Source organism: Pseudopodoces humilis, chromosome 6, assembly GCF_049639895.1.
Source record: "Pseudopodoces humilis isolate 2021_Gansu_Grassland_sample_001 chromosome 6, ASM4963989v1, whole genome shotgun sequence".
NCBI lineage: Eukaryota > Metazoa > Chordata > Aves > Passeriformes > Paridae > Pseudopodoces > Pseudopodoces humilis.
In genome coordinates, this window is record NC_142205.1 from 18,664,012 (window position 1) to 18,682,609 (window position 18,598).

Consider the following 18,598-nt stretch of genomic DNA (forward strand, 5'->3'; position numbering starts at 1 on the left):
GAAGCAGGTGCTGGGATGGATCCGTGTTTCGGTCCGAAGCAGGTGCTGGATGGATCCGTGTTTCGGTCCGAAGCAGGTGCTGGATGGATCCGTGTTTCCCGAGCGGCGGGCGGCGCGGGGCCCGCGGCGCCCTCTGCGGGCGGCGCGGCGGAACTGCAGGAGGAGGCGCGGAGCGGGGAGCCTGCGCTGGGTCCCGGTGTTAACTCGGGCTGTAGGACCTGGTCGTGTTAGGGTGGGGAGGGGGATAACACCTCACAAACAAGAGCTTCTTGTTTTCAGTTGGCATCTTCCTTCTCTTCTTTAATTCTAACAGTGTGAGTAATATTGTTATCAGCAATTTAGATTTTCCTTGGCAGCACCTGTAACTGAACAAAAGTTCTCATCCTTCAATGTTTTACAGCCTTTACTGGCAACTATCAGTAAAGGTAGCATGTTTGTACACACGAAAGTGATCCGAGTTTTAGCTGAGAAGATACAAAATTGGCTCAACCCTGTATATAGAACATACTCTTTCCTTCTTCAGCAACTTGATCACCCTACAACACTTTTTTTGAAAAAAAACCTGTCCATGCCTGACATTTGGAATCAAATCAGTGCATCATCTGTCACTAGAAAGCTGAAGAGTGAGTATTAGCATTTACCTTAACCCCCATGTGAAAAGAGGTAATAATTACAGACAGGGACATATAATACATGTTTTTGCTGCATTTCTAGTATGTTTTTTGCAAATTCCTGAAAGGCATACTGGGGATGTCAGTTGACAGTAGATACTTGCAGGTTGGAGGGAAAGGGTAAGGTGGGAAAACATCAGTTCTATACTGATGTTCCATCTGTAAGGCTGTACTGTAATCTGGAAAGGCTGAGGGACATTAGTGGATAAGAAAATTATTTTGCTTGTTGTCTTATTGTTTAGTTCCTGCTCTTCAGTTTAGCCTTTAATAAACATGGAGTGGGAATGAACAAGACAATCCGTCTTTTGCTGCATGTTGCATGACAATTATAGAATTTACCAGCTTCATGGTAGTATTGCCAATATGGGAAATACTCAGAGTTCCCACTTGGACAATGAAATATGCAGCAGATATTTTTGCATTTACATACAGTTACAACATACAGTCTTGTGCTTATTAAACCTTTTAACTGCTGCTGATCCATGATTTTTCAAAAGTTCTGTAATTGCCTTTGCCCCAACAGGCTACTATTTTCAGCTCTCATATATTTCAAAAATTTCTTACATATTTCTCCTGTATATGCATGTGTGTGCATATATACATATATGTTTATATATCTCAATTTATGTCATTCTTATACTCATGGTGAAGAGGAGTTAAAAATGCTTATGCAGTTTGTATGGGCTAAATGGAGCTATTTTAGGAGTCAAAAGGCTTTACAAAGCTAATGTCTGACAATCAGAAAAAGTTTTGAAACAATAGATAAATAGGATTTACATCCAATCAGTGTTTCGATACCATGGATCTGTGGTTTGTTTAAGGAGAGCAACTAGTATTTTGTCCTGAATCCATCAGTTAGAGGAGAAACTTGAATCCATTTGTAGTTTGAGATTCCCTAACATTCTAGTAAAAAGATTTTAGTTAGGGATAATTAGTGTTAGCTTTTGCTTGGCTATTTCTGCTATTTCCATTTCTTTTTATTAAGAGTTGATATTATTATTTAACATTGGCTACTTTTCAGTATCTCCTGCAGTTTCTGAATAGTGTAATCTCTAGATTTGTTAGAAATGGAGCCTTTGCAGGATGCTCTGAACTTAAATTTTTACCTGGACTAAATTTTAAGAATTGAGTTCTTCTGCAGTGCATCATTAGTTTGGCTTTCTTCCTCACCTCACTTGAAGTGGTGATGACATAGGATCAGCCATATAAAAGGCTGTTTTTTGACTTAGCTGTCATGACTATCTGTAGCTGGTTTTGTTGGAGCAGCTTTATCTTTCATGAACTAAAGAAAGCAAGCTATTTACTGTGGAAGATTACTTAGTTTTCTGGTACTGTTAGTACCAGATACTAGTTTTCTGATACTAATGCTAAGGTCTTCACCCACAGAGACTGTTCATACAATGCTTTCAGAGATTTCTTATGAAGGATTTCCACTGTTAATGGGAGGTCATTTGCCGACCAGTATTCCAACTTTTCTAGGGCTTTATGAAATAAAAAAATAGAATTAATTTTACAGTTCCATGGCCTTTCTTGGGTATGTGTTTGGAGAACTGTTTGCAGCAACTTGTGGAATACTGATACAACACTGCCATCATAAAATTGTGTCATAGAATCATGGAATGGTTTGGATTGGAAGAGACATTAAAGATCATTTAGTTCCAACTTCCCTGTTGTAGGCAGGGACATCTTCCACTAGATCAGATTGCTCAGAGCCTCATCCAGCCTGGCCTTGAATGCTGCCAGGGATAGGGCATTTACAGCTTCTCTGCACAACCTGTGCCAGTGCCTCACCACCCACTCTGTATGGCATGATTGCATGATCTTCCTTTTTATAATGTTTGCTAAAAGGCTTCCTGTTAATTACTGAAAATGAAGCAGCTTTATGTAATGATTCTGTGCTTGGAGTGTAACCACTGAGGAATGATTAGCAAGCAGAAAATTTGCCTTCAGATGATTTGTGTTTTTTAATTCAATGAATAGAAGTCAAATTTTTGTTGTCTAATCAAAAGACTTCAATACTACTTAGTAAACAGCTTACTCTCCTCCTCAGGCAGTTGCATTTAACTGGTATGTCAGGATTCAGGCATTACTCATCCAAAAATGACTGGCACACTTTCCAATCTTACATGGTCTTATTTTCAAGGAGGGGAAGTTAAAAGTCAGAATGGAGAAGTGTACATTACAACTGTGTGGTGTGTTCCTGTAATCACTGTAAATCTGAGCCATTCTAATAATGTTAAACTTAGTATACTACCAACTGCATCATCAGTTTTTCTAGGATTTAATAATTGTGAAAAACAAGTCTTGCAAGAGTGTTTAACTTACTTTCCGAATCTTTGATGTAGAAATTCTCTGCTGCTTGCATGGGGAAGAGACAGTAAGGCCTCTACCTGATTTCTGTATAGTTTCTCTTCAGAAATTGTCTTTTAGGCATTTAAGATGATGTTTTTCCCTTTTCTTCAGTTTCTAAGAGAAGATATGCAATACAAGGATGCCTCAAATAAACATAGTCACCTGCACAGAGAAGACAAGCATATCACCATTGAGGATCTGTGGAAACGCTGGAAAACATCTGAAGGTAGGTAAAGAAGTATTACTGAACATGATGGTGGTATTGACATAGTTATAATTCAACAATTTTTCCACCAAATATAGAGTAGTGAATGAATGACCTCTTGAAACATCTTCATGAATCTGTTTTGACACTGTTATTTATAGGCACACATAGACCTAAGAACTCATTTAGTCCAGGCAGAGGTAATTTCCTCTTCATGTGTTTTGTGTATTGTGAGTAAACTAAGATAGCTTACATGAGGTTCTAATTTATCAAGGTGACTGGTATAAGTGCTGAATTCCAGATTAGCATATTTAATAATTTAATAAATCCCAAGGGTTTCTTTCAAGCTGTTTTAAAATATTTTTTATATAGTATTAAGTGGAAAATTCAATGTACTTTCACTTATTTGAGCTACAAAGATCTAGAATTTAGTCCAAAGCATTTTTTAAAATCTTAAATTTGGGATACAGTAAAATGTACTGACAACCCAACACCTCCAGCCCTACCTCACTTTGATTTAAATGAATTAAGTAAGTTGAGCCAACTATTCCAAATATCAAAGGACAGCATTTAATCAACAGTAGAGTGTTCATTGCCAAATATGTCCCAGGATATAGTGATTAAAAAAGAAATCTGGAATGTTAGAATCGTTAGGAGAAAAATATCTAATTTCCTCTCCCCCTTCCCCACCCCACCCCTCATTCCAGAGGTGCTGTGCTGTCATGGTTCTGGCCAGGACAGGATGAGTTTTCAGCAGTAGTCAGAAGGGGGCATAGCGAAGGGTGTTATCCTATACCAGCTCACATCATTGCTGGGAGCCTGGGAATGGGAGTCTCTCTCTTCCTGGGAGAAGAGGCTCATTCTGGTTGAGAAACATGGGGAATGGACTCATCTGGTATTTGTTTATTGTCAGGGGCTTTCCATGTAAGTATTTTTCTTTATTTTTTTTATACTTTTTGTTACTGTATTGCTATTTATTTTGTTATATCTAATTGCTATTAGTGTTCATTTTCTTATCTCGTTGCTGTTTCCAGTAAATTGTTCCTATCTCAACCTGTGATCTTTGCCCTTTTGTGCCTCCAGTTGGAGGGGGAGGGGAAACCACACACATGTTTTTCGAAGGACTACTAAATTTGAGAATGCCATTCCCAAACCACAACATGTTCTAATGGTGAGCATAGAGAGATCTAAAACTTGGTATGGGTCAAACAACCAAAAGTAAGACCAGGAGGGGAATGAAGCCAGGATTATGGCATTGGTTCATTCTGCTAATGCAGGAAGTCACTTAAGTGCATGCTGAGGTAATGCATGAAGTGTTTGGTATATAGTAAATACATGTTTTAACCAGTAACTTTTGGCCTCACCTCTTCAAATAGTCTTTAAATACTTATTTGCTGAAGATCCTGTTCTCTGAAAGTATTTCAACTAAATTATCAGAAAAAATTATCGTCTCCTCAAAAGTCATGTGTAACTCTTCAAAAATTTAGATGATAATGATTCTAGAAGTATAGTTTATCTGTTGTGTTTATCTTTATTCCGGTTTTCTTGAATGTAGTGAGTAAAGTGAGTAAGACTCAGAAGACTTGGAATGTCTCATCTCATTGTGTCTGCTTATAGTGGCTTTATTTGTGTATCCTGCTGAGAGAACTGAAATTGCACCACAGGGAGACCTTTAGAATGACACTCCCAAGCAGTGGTTAACAGTGGTCTGCTTCATGTTACAAAGCATGAAGCCCCTCAGAAAATTAACTACTTTAATTTGATTTTAGGTGACATGGAAAATGTTGCCATTCATTTCTGTATGTTTTAGAAAATTTTGATTTGTTTGTTGCTTATGTGCCACTAGTTTATAGCAATTTGACAACATTAACAAGAGGATGGAAGATTGTTTAAAAGTCTCAAATTACTAATACTGTCATTTACACTATCTGTTGAAGTATCTGTGTGAGAATTACAAAGTCTAGTGCTCTTGACAGTTTCTGTTCTTATACAGAAATATCTTGATCTACTGCTGCGTAGTTTATGCTGAGTAGAATTTGCCCATTCTTTGACATAAAGCTTGCTTTATGTGAATGTTTGTCTTAAATATTTGTCAAATAGCTTAAAGGTGTTCTTTGTTTAACATGTTGGTGGTGCAAGACAGATAAGATTTGAGGGAAGAAAGCAAAAAATGCCATTGCTGTTTTGTGTCTCATTTTAGGATTAAGGAAAATAGAGGTTGCTTTTAAATAATTGATTGAGAAGAATTTTATACACTGAATGTAACACTAAGGATTGGTTGCATTCAAAGCTCTAAAAATTGGGTAATAAAAAAGAGGGCTTCAGAATATTGCTTTTTAGTATTTCTGGCACTGGGCAGGTTTTTGATGTCCCTACCTGGTACAGAAACCTTAAAGCATAGTCTCTGCTGGTGCAAATTAAAGGAAGTTCAAGGCTGTTACAGGTTTTACCTGCATGGAAGGAGTCATATGCTTGAATCAGCATCCAGCCTATTGCTGCTGTGTTGCCACTCAGTTTAAAGGGCTCATTTGGTACAAAACAAGACTATAATTTAGTTTAGTTAGAATGTGCTTTTTATGACCTTTGAATTTTTTTAATGTCATTATCTAATTCTACAGAGTTCTCTATTTAGAGGAGTGACTGTGAATTATCATAGCTGTTTAAAACATAGAAGATGCTGCTCTCTGAAAGTCTTTTGATTTCAGTTACTGTGTGTTACTCTTCCTTAAATGTAAATGCCAGTATGTGCTTGTTGTATGCTATTCTTTGACTGTCTCCTCTTCTAACTAAGCAGTATTTATGCATGTACTACAGAGTCTTTCAGCTATTCAAAACTAACACTTGATAGCTACTGTTAGGTTAATATCGAAGGAGCATCTTCAGTATTTTTTCTGCAAAAGCCTTGAAGAGGTAGTAGTTTTGAGTGTGGAAAAGGGGACAGGTGAACATTTGGTTTGATGTCCAAATACCAGTCTTTGTACAATGATCTTTGGGAGTTCTCTCACTCAATGGCACCTGCCTTCTCTTTTTGGCCCTGCAATGGGCTGTGGTCATGTGAATTTGCTGTCTAAAGAGTGGGGCATAGGTGTTTATTCTCAGTAGCAAGGAGGCTGTAAAATCAGTGCAGGCCTTTGGCTGGGTAGGTCTTTGACCTGTCTCAGTGAGTAGGGTTGGGTGCTGCATCCTCTAGTGATGTAGCATTGTCCCCTGGGACTTGATTTTGTAATGAAGTAAAAGCTGCTGAGGTCAAATCTGGAGTTCATGGATGCTTGGCTATTGTCAGACTAATTTGAATCCTTTCAAAACCTGGTTGTTACAAACATCTACTACAAAGTAGCTTGTTTCTTTTTTTCTTATTTTTTATCATTATGGCATATTTGAGCTTTATAGTATCTCCTATAGACTGCACTATAATACAAAAAAACCTCACTGCCTTGTATGTGTACCTTTTTTCTTCCGCCTTTAATTCTCTTTCTCTCTGAAAATAGGAGGTGAACTAAAGTCTGGTACATTATTTATTAGGGTAAAAAGATACAAAAATAGCTCTATATTTGCATGTGTGATCACCTGTTGTATTCTGATGTACTACTGCACAAGTGTTCTTGCAGCAGCTGGGACTAAACTGCATACCATAAACTGTTGTGGTTGCCTTGCTCTCTAATTATTTGCTGTCTTAGGTTTTGTCTGGAGGTTGGAAATGCATGCAAGCAGGGCTTGGCTAAGGATGAGTTATGTAATGCTGCACACTGCTGAAGGTCCTAAAAACTAAGTTTTTGAATCCTTTTGTGTGATAAACTTAACATGATAAATTTAACACAAAAAACTGGTAAATAGCCTGATTTTCTAATTAATATGGGTTGACAATGAGAGACTTTTATACAGGGCTGGTTTAAAGTTACTTTTGCTATCTTCACCTTCAGGTATGTTGGTAGAACGGTTGAAAAGAATTAGGAAACCCTCCCCAAAACTGAAAACTTTTTGGTCTAAAGTGAAATAGCTGATGCAGGTCTAGAGACTGAGTGCTGCTCTGGGCTGTGAACGCTGTGCCTTCTGTACCTGCTTGCCCAAAGCATGTTGCTGACATCCTCTCTCTCAAGGCGTCTCTTTGTGAAAAGAGGTGTGAGAGAGAAGGATGTTAAAATTACTCTGTAATGCTAAATGCATTTAACTTACACTAATTGTGACTTGCTACTCTGCTGTCTGAAGTACTGCTTTCTTTCTTAGTGATTGAACTGTGGAAAAATTACAACCTCAGCTAATTAGTGAGAGTTGGCACATTCTAATTGGCAGTGCTGATCAAGATGAGTTGCAGCTGGCCTGCTTGCCCTTCAGTACACCTGGTGTATGTCACACTTGCCTTGTGTCATGTTTCACTGGACTGTAAGTGTTTCTTGTGGAGAAAGGCCAGTTTGCTTTTCAGTACTTCATGCTGTTGCAGAACAAACGTGTGTATGTCATGAAGTCTTATTGGAGACAGGTAATACTCCCTACCAACTTGTGGCAGATATCAACAAAAAGAGGGGGTCTGAATGTTTTCACTGATAGAATAGGAAAGGAAGAGCAATGTAGTTTAGAGTCTGATTCCTCCTGGAAAACTTGGGCACTTTTAGGGGCACTGGAATTCTGTGAATGAAGAATTAGTTTACATAATAAAACTAAATTTCTAGCAAAATATGTATGTGAGAAGAGATTCAGATCTTGACACCCCAGAATAAGAGATGACAGTATATATTCATATATTCACCAGCTTAAATGGTTGAGTGGTTCATTAAAGGGATACAGCATAAATAAAGAAGTAATTGATTTTATTTTCTAATAAATGAGTAACAGTATAAGAGTACGGAAAGTACAAGTTTCAGTTCTACTTTAGGATAGACTGTAGTTGCTTCTTTTTGCAGTTTCTGTACTAATACTAATGGAGGTATCTGATACAGTGATAGATAATGAATAATAAAGTGCTTTTTCCAGAATATAACTGATTTGTTTGGGAAAATTTCCTTGATAGTCTATGAAGAAAATATTACACCAGTCTAAGCAGTGCAACAGATGTGATTTGCTCTATGGTAAACCACTTAAATGTGTACCCAATTTCTTTCATAATAATATGTTTACTATTACTACTGGATTGTGGAAACCTATAAATTTATGTAGAATTTGGCAGAGTGTCTACGAAAATCTTTTAGCAGTAGAAGTGAAAAGTCTCAATGGTATTTTTAACCCTTCCCCCAACTTAAAAACTCAGTGAATTGTGTGGCTTCTGAAATGAAGTGTTCTGTACTGTCAATGATAGTCTGTAGTGTGTAGTGGCTATTTTTGGTGGTTTTTTTTCTCATGTCACAACAAAGCAATGCTTTTATTCTAGATCAGTCTGTGCACAAAATTCTAGAATGCAGTTAGGGATATTTTTCTGGATGATTTTATCACTCTTTTGGGACTTGTAATGAGCAGTCAAATGACTTTGATTTGTAAATCTGATTGCTTATCATTCACCAAACAGTAAAGATTCTTTGCAGTGGGAAAACTACCTGTTTATAAATGGAACCCAGACATTTTGCATAAAATTTAGAGTAATATGACAAAACTAAATCTGTTTCAAATCAATACCAGACTGTATCTCACAAGGAGAGAAAGAAATGGGACAGCATACTGGGAAGGTTGTGTAGCCATTCATATGGATAGATAACAAGAGGTTTGTACTGTGAGTTTGTTCCTTGAAGCTGTGAGTCTGTGAAATGTGTTCAGTCTCTGCCTATCTGGAATGATAATCTAAAATGTTTAAGCTTATTTTGCAGCTGAGCTAGTGTAGACAAGAGACCTAGAAGTCCTTATTTCAGTTACACTGAATTGAAATATGAATTTGAACTCATAAAAATTTCCATTGCCTGCAGCTGTACCTGTCAAGCTTTCAGCAGTGCTTTCTAAAGGATTACTGTTAAAAATCACCACTGAGAATGTGTCCAAGTGATAATCTCTGCCCAGCACTGTCACATGCAAGTAGTTCTAGATAGAGAAATGTTCAAAAAACCTCCCAGTTTTTCATGTGAATACATGTCTGTCCAGAAGGAGACAGTCCCTGTTTCTTTCATATGCAGACAGACTTTTACAGAGTTATATATGGAGTGAACAATTTCCCTTCAGTTTTGTCAGTATGAAGCTGTAAACTGTAGCAGCTGGTTTGTAAGGGACAGAAATATGATATTTTTAAATTTATTTTATTTTTTGTACTATCTGTGGGTAGTATTTTCTTAGCGCATCTGTAGCTGTGAATGTTTATGTAGAGTGTTGCTGTTATTAGGGAAAATTGTTAATTATTCTCTACATATTTTAAGTAATTTTTCTTAGACTATTTTTGCATGTAATTCTACTTGGGCATGTTTGAGAGATTTAATAGTTTTCCTGTTAAATTTCTTCTGTCTTTTGGTGTTTCCTTTCAGTCTCCTCTCTTCTTCTCTTGTCAGCTCACATTTTGTGGTTAGTTAGCAAAAGCCTCTAAGAAAATTCTTGTCAAAACAAGTTCTAAGATCTAGGTGCCTCAAATGGTTACAGCACCAGCTGATGTGTGTTTAGTTCTGCAAGGGTAGCAAGGACGGAGGGGTTGAGGCTGGAATCGGTTTAAGTAGAAGAAAGCCACAAGATTCTGTCCTGATTTAAACTAAAGCAAAAGACTAAATTGTTCTGTGAAAGTTTTAATAAAGAAATACTTCTGCTGGTTCCATGCTTGTTTATTTATAATTTGCCTAAGCTTTCACAGGGGAGCATGTAATGAAAAAGGCAAAATGCCAGAAACACTTTGGTCATGCTAATTTTTCTGGAATTATATTTGGCTAAACTTTCTTGGTTATTGTAACCTGCTTTTCTACTGCTTTTCTTCTAAGCTGTTGATTTTTATAAAAACCTAAGGTAATTGATTTTTTTTTTCAGTTCATAACTGGACTCAAGAGGACACTCTTCAGTGGCTCTCAGATTTTGTTGAATTGCCCCAATATGAAAAGAATTTTAGAGACAGCAATGTCAATGGAACAACACTTCCCAGGTGAATATAACTTCTAGATTAGTTTCAGATAATTCCCCTTGGATTGCTGCATTAGTCTTTATGGTAGGAACAGCTATGTGAACCTAAAATCTAACAAGATACAGTCAAATGCAAGAAAAGAGAAGTTGTCCTTGCAGTTTTGAAGAGGTAGCTGCATTTTTTTTTTTTTCTGCCAGCATATTTAAAAATACAGCTTTCATAAAAGTTTTATTTCTTTCTGTGGAAGCTCTTATCAAAGGTCACATAATTTTGTGTGGTTGCAAACTTCCTGTTGAACATCTTCTGATCTGTTCTATGTGTATATACAATGATGTAACTGTAAAATACCATTCCTAGAGCACGAATACCAGACCTGAGAGTTGGTTTCACAAGTCTGTAAATGTACCTTTAACTATGATAAATGGATTTATTTAATGGTTTTTTCCAGAAGGAAAATAATAGTGAAATGATGCTATTTTTTTTCTTTTGCCACATGCTGATATGTGTTTATGTAGCATTACTGTTGTATTGTATTTCTCACTCTTAATTGCATAGCTGTAATTGATATAACAGTGGGAAATGCTGTTGGTGTGTTTTGTTTTGCATAGACTGCTTTTGAATATAGTTTATGGACTAGGTAATATTTTGTCTTGTCATTAACAGGATAGCAGTAAATGAACATGCTTTCATGATCTCCCACTTGAAAATAATTGACCGGAGCCATAGACAGAAGCTTCAGCTTAAAGCCTTGGACGTTGTTTTATTTGGACCTCTCACCCGTTAGTAACTTTTTGGAGTTTTTTTCTTATCTCTTGATTGTAAGAATTCATCAGAGCATATTTTCTGTGGCACTTGATAGTATAGATAGGATAGCTTATCAATTTTGTGGATGTGCTGATTGATTGCTTGGCATGCATTGTGGAACTCTGCAAAGAATTGAAAAAGGTTGTTTAGGTGCTGTGAGCAGGACAGAGGTTCATTTCTGTTTGTAAAACCGTGTAGAAATTTTAGTATAAACTCACTTGAAAAGTGGGTGTTGGCTTTTGTGTCACAAGAAGTGTCCTCTAAATTTTTGAGTGTTTAAATTACGTTTATAGCTAAGGTTACATTCACTTCTCAGTTAGCTTGGACAGTGAAGCTGGGATGCTGAAATGAGAGGGGATGACCTTCCCCAAGAAGGAAAAAGGAGATGGTGATGCAAATCCAACACCTGTGTCTTTTGTGCATACCTGAGTTTAAGTGCAGTTAAATTTAATGCAGGAGTCCCACATCTGACCCATTTTACCATGTGCAGCCATGTCCATACCACATCACCAGTGCTCTGCATGCTCGCTCAGACACAGTTACAGCTCTGCTCTGGTACTGTGTGTGTCAGGTGTTCCTGAACTAGTCAGGCCAGATCTGAGCTGTGGAATTTTAGGGGGGAAACAAAAAGCACTTTGTATTAGATTGTTAATGCTCACAGAAACTGTCTTTACAGAGGTGCAAGTGACTATAAAAGTTGTACTAATGAAGATCTGTTATGTGAATCTTGGATATGATAAATTGACAATCCAACTTTTACTTATAAAAAGTGCTGCTGTTACCATTTTAAAATGTACTTTATTTTTTCCGAGTGCATTTTTAACTCGGCATAGGGCATTCAAAAGGGTGCAGGCTGGAGAGAATTTGCTCAAATCTAATTACACCTACTACTGGCCTGATAAAGTGCAATTGTGGAACTCTATTTTAACTCTAAATAAGGATACAGAGTGTGTACTTGTAATGGGGTTTAGTAAGCTTTTCTCAGTCTAATGAATGTTTTAGTATAGATTAGGTAAATTGTATTAGAGCAGAGCTGTTTATTTTGTATGGAAAATGCTGTGGAATACATTTGGAAGGTAGTTGTTGGAAGTGGTTTGAGGTAAATGAGCTAGAATTCTGTTTAGCATTAGGTCACCTTATAGGCCGGGAGAGGGGGGGAAGGCCTTAGTCTGTTGTCTGTCTTAATGAACTAGTTAATGATGGTGTTGTTCTCTGCACAGGTCCCCCTCACAACTGGATGAAGGATTTTATATTAACAGTTTCTATAGTTATTGGTTTTGGAGGCTGCTGGTTTGCATATACACAGAACAGAACCTCAAGAGAACATATCACAAAAATGATGAAGGACTTAGAAAGTCTCCAAACAGCAGAGCAAAGTCTTCTTGACTTGCAGGAAAGGTATAAAACCTAAAAGAAAAAAAAAAAAAAAAAAAAAAAAAAGTTGTCCTTTTGTTTTGAGGTTAAACACAAATGGAGATCTTTTACTGTCTTAATTTTTTTGCATTAACTGCCTTTGGATTTTGTACATCTTCCCTTTGCATGGAAATTGTGATTTCAGTGGTGCTGATTTCTTGGGTAGAGATTGCCCCTGGATATTTTAGCAGGCAATGCAAACTTGTGGATGAAGGTAGAGAATAGAGGCTCAGTCTTTTTTCCTACAGATTTACAAGTATGTATTGTATTGTTATTTTCATATAACCACAGTTGATTTTAAATAGTTAGATACATGGGAATGAGGACATTTTTTCTCTTTTTAAGCTTTTAAGATTGAAGCAGACCTGAACTGATTAGCTTCTATTGCATACATAGCAGTGTGGGAGTTTATAGTTTGTGTTTCACCTGTAACATAGTTGTCTATAGAGACTTGTATTTTGATACTACACTTTTAATGATGGTTCACTTAAAAGCTTGGATATTTTGCCTGGTATGGATATCACGTTGTGTGATGTAATTGCTGCTGATTCATGAAGCTTGCAGAGTCTTTATTATCACAGAGTGGTTGAGGTTGGAAGAGACTTCTGGAGTTCATCTTGTCCGGCCCCTCCTGCTCAAGCAGGATCATCTAGAACAGGTTGCCTAGGAACATGTCCAGGTGGCTTCTGAATATGTCCAAGGATGGAGACTCTACCACCTCTCTGGGCAACCTGTGCCAGTGTTCAGTCACTCTCATGGTGAAAGTGTTTCCTGATGTTCAGACGGAACCTCATGTGCTTTGGTTTGTGCCCATTGCCTCTTGCCCTGTTGCTGGATGCATTTTGTTATCCTGAGGACTGCAACTTTTAACAAATATGCTGTGTATTTTCTCATATTTTTTGTTCAATTGTGAAGGCTTGAGAAGGCACAAGAAGAAAATAGAAACGTTGCTGTTGAAAAGCAAAATCTGGAGCGCAAAATGATGGATGAGATCAATGATGCAAAACGTGAAGCTCATCGCCTGAGGGAATTAAGAGAGGGAGCGGAATGTGAGCTCAGCAGGCTCAAATATGCAGAGGAAGAGTTAGTACAGGTATCTGCCAGCCGTTTATAAATTTAGTGTTGACTTTAAATCAGTCCTAGTTTTATTAGATCTTCAGTAGTGTTTAAATTAGCATTCCCCAAATGCTAGATTTGAATGGAAAAATTCTGGGAGCACTTAATGATTGTCAATCATGGCATTATCTAAAAAGATAATCCTGAAACTATTAGAAGCTGTAAACTTTGTATATTAGTTTATCATAATATTTTGGGATTCGCTGAACAAAAATATATACAAAAGTTTTTTTAATCTTGTTATTAGAAGAGCAAGAGTAGCTTTGTTTCATCTGAGCAGCAATAAATTTGGATTTATTGTACTAAAAAAATTATCATCTTAGAAAAATATTTGAACTTTGAATTAGGAATGATATATTATTGGAAAAAATGTGGAAGGTCATATGCTGGATTTCAGAGATGCCAGATCTGCATACCTGACAACAACTGGCACACACCAAAACTGTCAAGCTTTGGTATGTTGCTGTGGGGTAAAAAGTAGGTGCTTGTAATTCACCTGTTAGTTCTTTTGGTGACACTTTTATTTCTTCTTGATTGCTAGGTTCGTATGGCTTTGAAAAAGGCTGAGAAGGAGTTTGAGTTGAGAAGTAATTGGTCTGTTCCTGAAGCTTTGCAGAAGTGGCTTCAGTTAACACATGAAGTCGAAGTACAATATTACAATATCAAAAGACAGCATGCAGAAATGCAATTAGCAATTGCTAAAGATGAGGTAATAAATGATTCTTCAGCTACTTAAAGATTTTTCTGATTTGTTGCTAGAGATATGAAAAAGGTAAACACAAAGCAGTAAAACACTTGTGCTTTTTTCTTTGAATTGTTTGCTACCTGTCAGTATCACTAGTGTTTTGTCATCTGTTAAGTATGCTACTAGTTTTATGCATTTCTCTTTACTTTGCTTTTTAGGCAGAAAAGATAAAAAAGAAGAGAAGCACTGTATTTGGAACATTACATGTTGCACACAGCTCCTCCCTGGATGAAGTGGACCATAAAATTCTCGAAGCAAAGTAAGAGGGTTATCAGGACAGGATGCATATTCTTATATTCATATTCCATTCCTGGAACAATGGCATTTTTGAGAGAATGTCTTAGTGGTTTTGCACTTTAGAAAAGCAATTTAAAAAATACTAAAATGTGAATAATTCAACAGATGTAATGGATCTTCTGGTATGCTGGAATGAATATGTTGCTTTGCTTTATCAATAAGAACAGTGTATATAATTTTAATATGTGCCTTTCTTCAGGAAAGCTCTCTCTGAGTTGACGACGTGTTTGCGAGAGCGTCTTTATCGATGGCAACAGATTGAGAAGATTTGCGGGTTTCAAATTGCACACAATTCTGGGCTACCAAGTTTGACCTCCTCTCTCTACTCTGATCACAGCTGGGTAGTTATGCCTCGAGTTTCCATTCCTCCCTACCCAATTGCAGGGGGAGTCGATGACTTAGATGAAGACACTCCTCCAATAGTTTCACAGTTTCATGGTAAGTGATGAGCTCAGTAAAAAGAAAGGGGAAAAATTGTGGGGACATGGCATTTTCAAGTCAGGTGGGAGAAGAGTAGAAGAAATCAAGCAGGATTAGGTCCAAGTCAAAAGGACCAAAATTCTTCGTAGCATTTCAGATATTAGATCTAGTGGACTTACATAAATGAAAACTTGGGTTTTGCAATAAAGATAACATGAAGAAAAAGCCTTTATTTTGTTTCAGTAGGAGTCGGGAAAATTCAGCTAAGGTTTTTAAAGTGCTTGTCAACCTTGGATTGCTACTTAGAGAAAAGTTTGTAATGAATAATGCTGAGTTTCTGTTAGCTCATTTATTCTATCAGATGGAAGGGATGTAGTCCAGGGTTCCTCAAGCTTTGAGGAAGATCACATCCTTTGGGGGGGCCCCATGCTACATAGCCTTGCGCACATTCTTTAGTGGTTGGAACAAAATCCTGTTGTTGTTCAAGGGAAGCTTTCAGGCAGAATGTTTGTGTTTGGATACAGTGGGTTGTTTGAGTGTCCATCAGAGAGACCAAATTCTGGAGGGAAAGAGCTCCAGCTTTGGTTAAACTATGATCAGAAGATACACGCTGGGGATTCAGACCACCCTGATATCATGAGTCATGAGAACAAGAGCCTGTTTGGTGGAGGTTGTGATTAACTGGACTCTAGAGGCAAATCAAAAAGATGAGCCCCCATGCAGCTATTCAAACAAGCTGTTTTAAGCTGATGAATGAGTAGGAAAGAAAACTGTCAATGTGGGTATATTTTTTTTCCAGGGCTAGGATTCTCAGAAGAAATGCAAATTGTATTTTAAAATAGCATAAGATTGCCCTTTTGCTGGCTTCACTTAATGTGTCTTGGGCACTTGTTTTCCTTCTAAATGTACCAACCTTTTTTTCTGCAGAGCACACTGAAAAGTTCATTAATCCTCTTGCAACACTACTAACTGCAAGTTCTGATCACTTCTGAGGAATGGTGTTACTCTAGCTGTCTTCAGTGCAAATACTTTGATTTAAACCCTAGTAACAAATTTATTGGAGACCAAATAAAATACGGATGCCTAGAGTTAAGCTTCCAGTTCTATACAGGGGAGCCTGTGGTCTGATTTCAAAATTAAGAGCTCCATTTATTGTCATGATTTTCCAAATGGTCTACAATGACAGCACTTGGATATGTGTAAAAGACTTCAGATGGTGGATTTTTTTAGTCACTCTTCTCATTTAGCTCTTGCTTGGAAGTGAAGCCAGAGAAGAGAGTGCTGTTGATTCAAAGGAACTACAATTAGAAAAGGACTGTACTGTTTGTAAGAGCATACTTAGCTGAAACTTTACTGTATGCTTTTGCAATTATGGTTTAATTTTTTTTTTTTTTTGCTAAAGATCAGTTAATTTGCAAGTATTTCTTTCTCAGTGATAATAGTAATCTCAACCTTAGTAACACTACAGATACTTTTTTTTCTGGTTTTTTTTTCCTTCCTGAATTTTGGTAAGGCACAAGAACGTGGTGTTGTCAAAATTATCATATGAAGGAAGTAGCTTGTCCTTACTTAACTAGCTTTTAAAATTTCTTTTTGGTAAATAAAACATGGAAACACTTGGGAGTGGGAAAGGAGACGAAAATATGCTAAATGATCTGTTACTGAAACTAGCATTGAGAAGTCAAATTATTGTAGGTTAGTTCAGTAACTGCTGAATTATTTCCATCATTTAAACAAAAATAAGTGCACATGACGAAGGACAGAAGCAAAATTACCGGTCTTGGTCTTTTTCAGGCAAAATTCATTGTACAGGAGGTCACTTAAGAAAGGGGCTATTTCAGTCACTGGATCTAAAGTGGATTGGGCTATTGCCTTGCCCCAGCATCCTTTGGACTTATAAGACTGACAAAATTTGAAGTCTTGTTGGACAGGCTTCTTTGTGCCAGAGCAATTGCATTGGTAGACTAATGTGGTGTCAAGTAATAGAGTTTGATCAATCTCAAGCTGAAGAACAAAAATGGATTAAGAAATAGTGTCTGACATTGGAAAAAAGTCCTTAAAAAGTCCTTACAGTGGGAAGGTGATAGTGGAACTTCTACTTTTCCATTGGCAGAGTAGGATTCAGCTGGTTCCTTGATTTACTGAGTTTCATTTGGACTGGAAAATTCTACATGTTAAGTTGTCACAGCTGAATTCTTCATATTCGTGTGTATATACACACCTACAAAGAATCAAAATGCTTGTTACTTCTCTCAAAAGTCACTGATGGTGCAATCTTGGTTTTGTTTTGTTTTTTTTTTTTTCCTTGGGGTGTTTTTTTTGGTTTTGTTTCTTTTTTTGTAATACCAGGAAGTAGGATGGCATCTGATTTACCTGGACCTGTAGCACAAATTTCCTAAAGTGATTCTTACTCTCCTGTCTCAGTCCACCTTTTCTCTTTGAGGAATTTTTTTTTGTAATGACACAAGATGATTTTTGAGCTCCCAACATGCTTTTAAGATCAGTAGGGAATTCCTCAAAAGTAAAATTAGAAGTTGGAGTTACATGGCAACACTCATGTTGAGACGTGCAAACCTTTCTTTCTTTCTCAGGAGTGGAAATAAATCTATACATCGGTAAAGGTGCAGATACTTACTGTTTAGTGAAAGTTTTGATTTCCTGTCCTAAGAGAGTGGACAACTTGTCCTTTTCTGAGATTCCAGGAAGGGAAACTGTAACTTACATGATGATAAACTGGCATTGCAGAAAATAAAATGTATTTTATCAGGCTAGACATCCTTGTCTATGAAAAAAAATTGAAAGGATTTTTAGCATGTTGTGTTTGTTAAACAATTTTGAGCACCAGTAAGGGTCTGATATATCTTACATAAGCAGTGATGCATTCTGTGGGACAGTTTGAGGACGGGTATGAAGCATCCTGAGACTTGTAGCAGCTAGCCTGAAAACAGGTCTGTAGATTTATTTCTGTACAAGTATTGCTGCCTAATAATCTTTTGAAGGAGGAATTGGATTTATCACTTCCTGTTGGGTACTTTGCTGATGAGGTCTTGTGAGGCTGTCCCCACTGATTCTTAGTGGTTTTGCTTCTGGAAATTTATAGTTAGCCTGGCAAGAGACAATGTTATCTAAGAGGAAGGTCTTGAGCTTATAATGAGGTTGGATGATGTATTTTCTGTCATGTTACATAAATGAAATTTCTCTGTCTAACCTACTTTTCAACTACTGTAGTGTGTATCAGTTGGCTGTTTGGTTAGTCATACCTACATTGCAAAACTTTTACGTTTTATTCTAACCTGCAAATCACCACACAATTAAAATACAGGTCATTGTGTAACATACTAATTTCAGCACTGCTATTTTTAGTTTATGAAGGGTTGGGAGTTTCAGTAGAATCTTTCTTTTTGTTCTCAAAAGAGCAGAGTGAACCAGAGCTTTGGTGTACTTGGTCAGGCACAAAATCTCTGCAGTTGCATCTTGATTAGCTGCTTCATCTAACTGTAGAATGTATGAGGTGTGCCAGTCTTTCTTCCTCTGAATCTGTCAAGCGATGTCAAAGTTGTTTA

The 18,598-nt window shown here is 37.1% G+C and overlaps 1 protein-coding gene across 2 annotated transcripts in view; it reads left to right on the forward strand.

Moving 5' to 3' along the window:
* STIM2 (stromal interaction molecule 2) overlaps positions 1–18,598 on the forward strand; it is a 64,101-nt gene that overhangs the window by 42,672 nt on the left and 2,831 nt on the right. For both annotated transcript variants that reach the window (XM_005517785.3, XM_088056154.1), the window contains exons 3-10: positions 3,135–3,249; positions 10,150–10,261; positions 10,904–11,019; positions 12,265–12,442; positions 13,373–13,550; positions 14,115–14,282; positions 14,477–14,577; positions 14,815–15,053. In XM_005517785.3, coding sequence (XP_005517842.2) covers positions 3,135–3,249; positions 10,150–10,261; positions 10,904–11,019; positions 12,265–12,442; positions 13,373–13,550; positions 14,115–14,282; positions 14,477–14,577; positions 14,815–15,053 — 1,207 coding nt within the window. The remainder of the gene's footprint in view (positions 1–3,134; positions 3,250–10,149; positions 10,262–10,903; positions 11,020–12,264; positions 12,443–13,372; positions 13,551–14,114; positions 14,283–14,476; positions 14,578–14,814; positions 15,054–18,598) is intronic.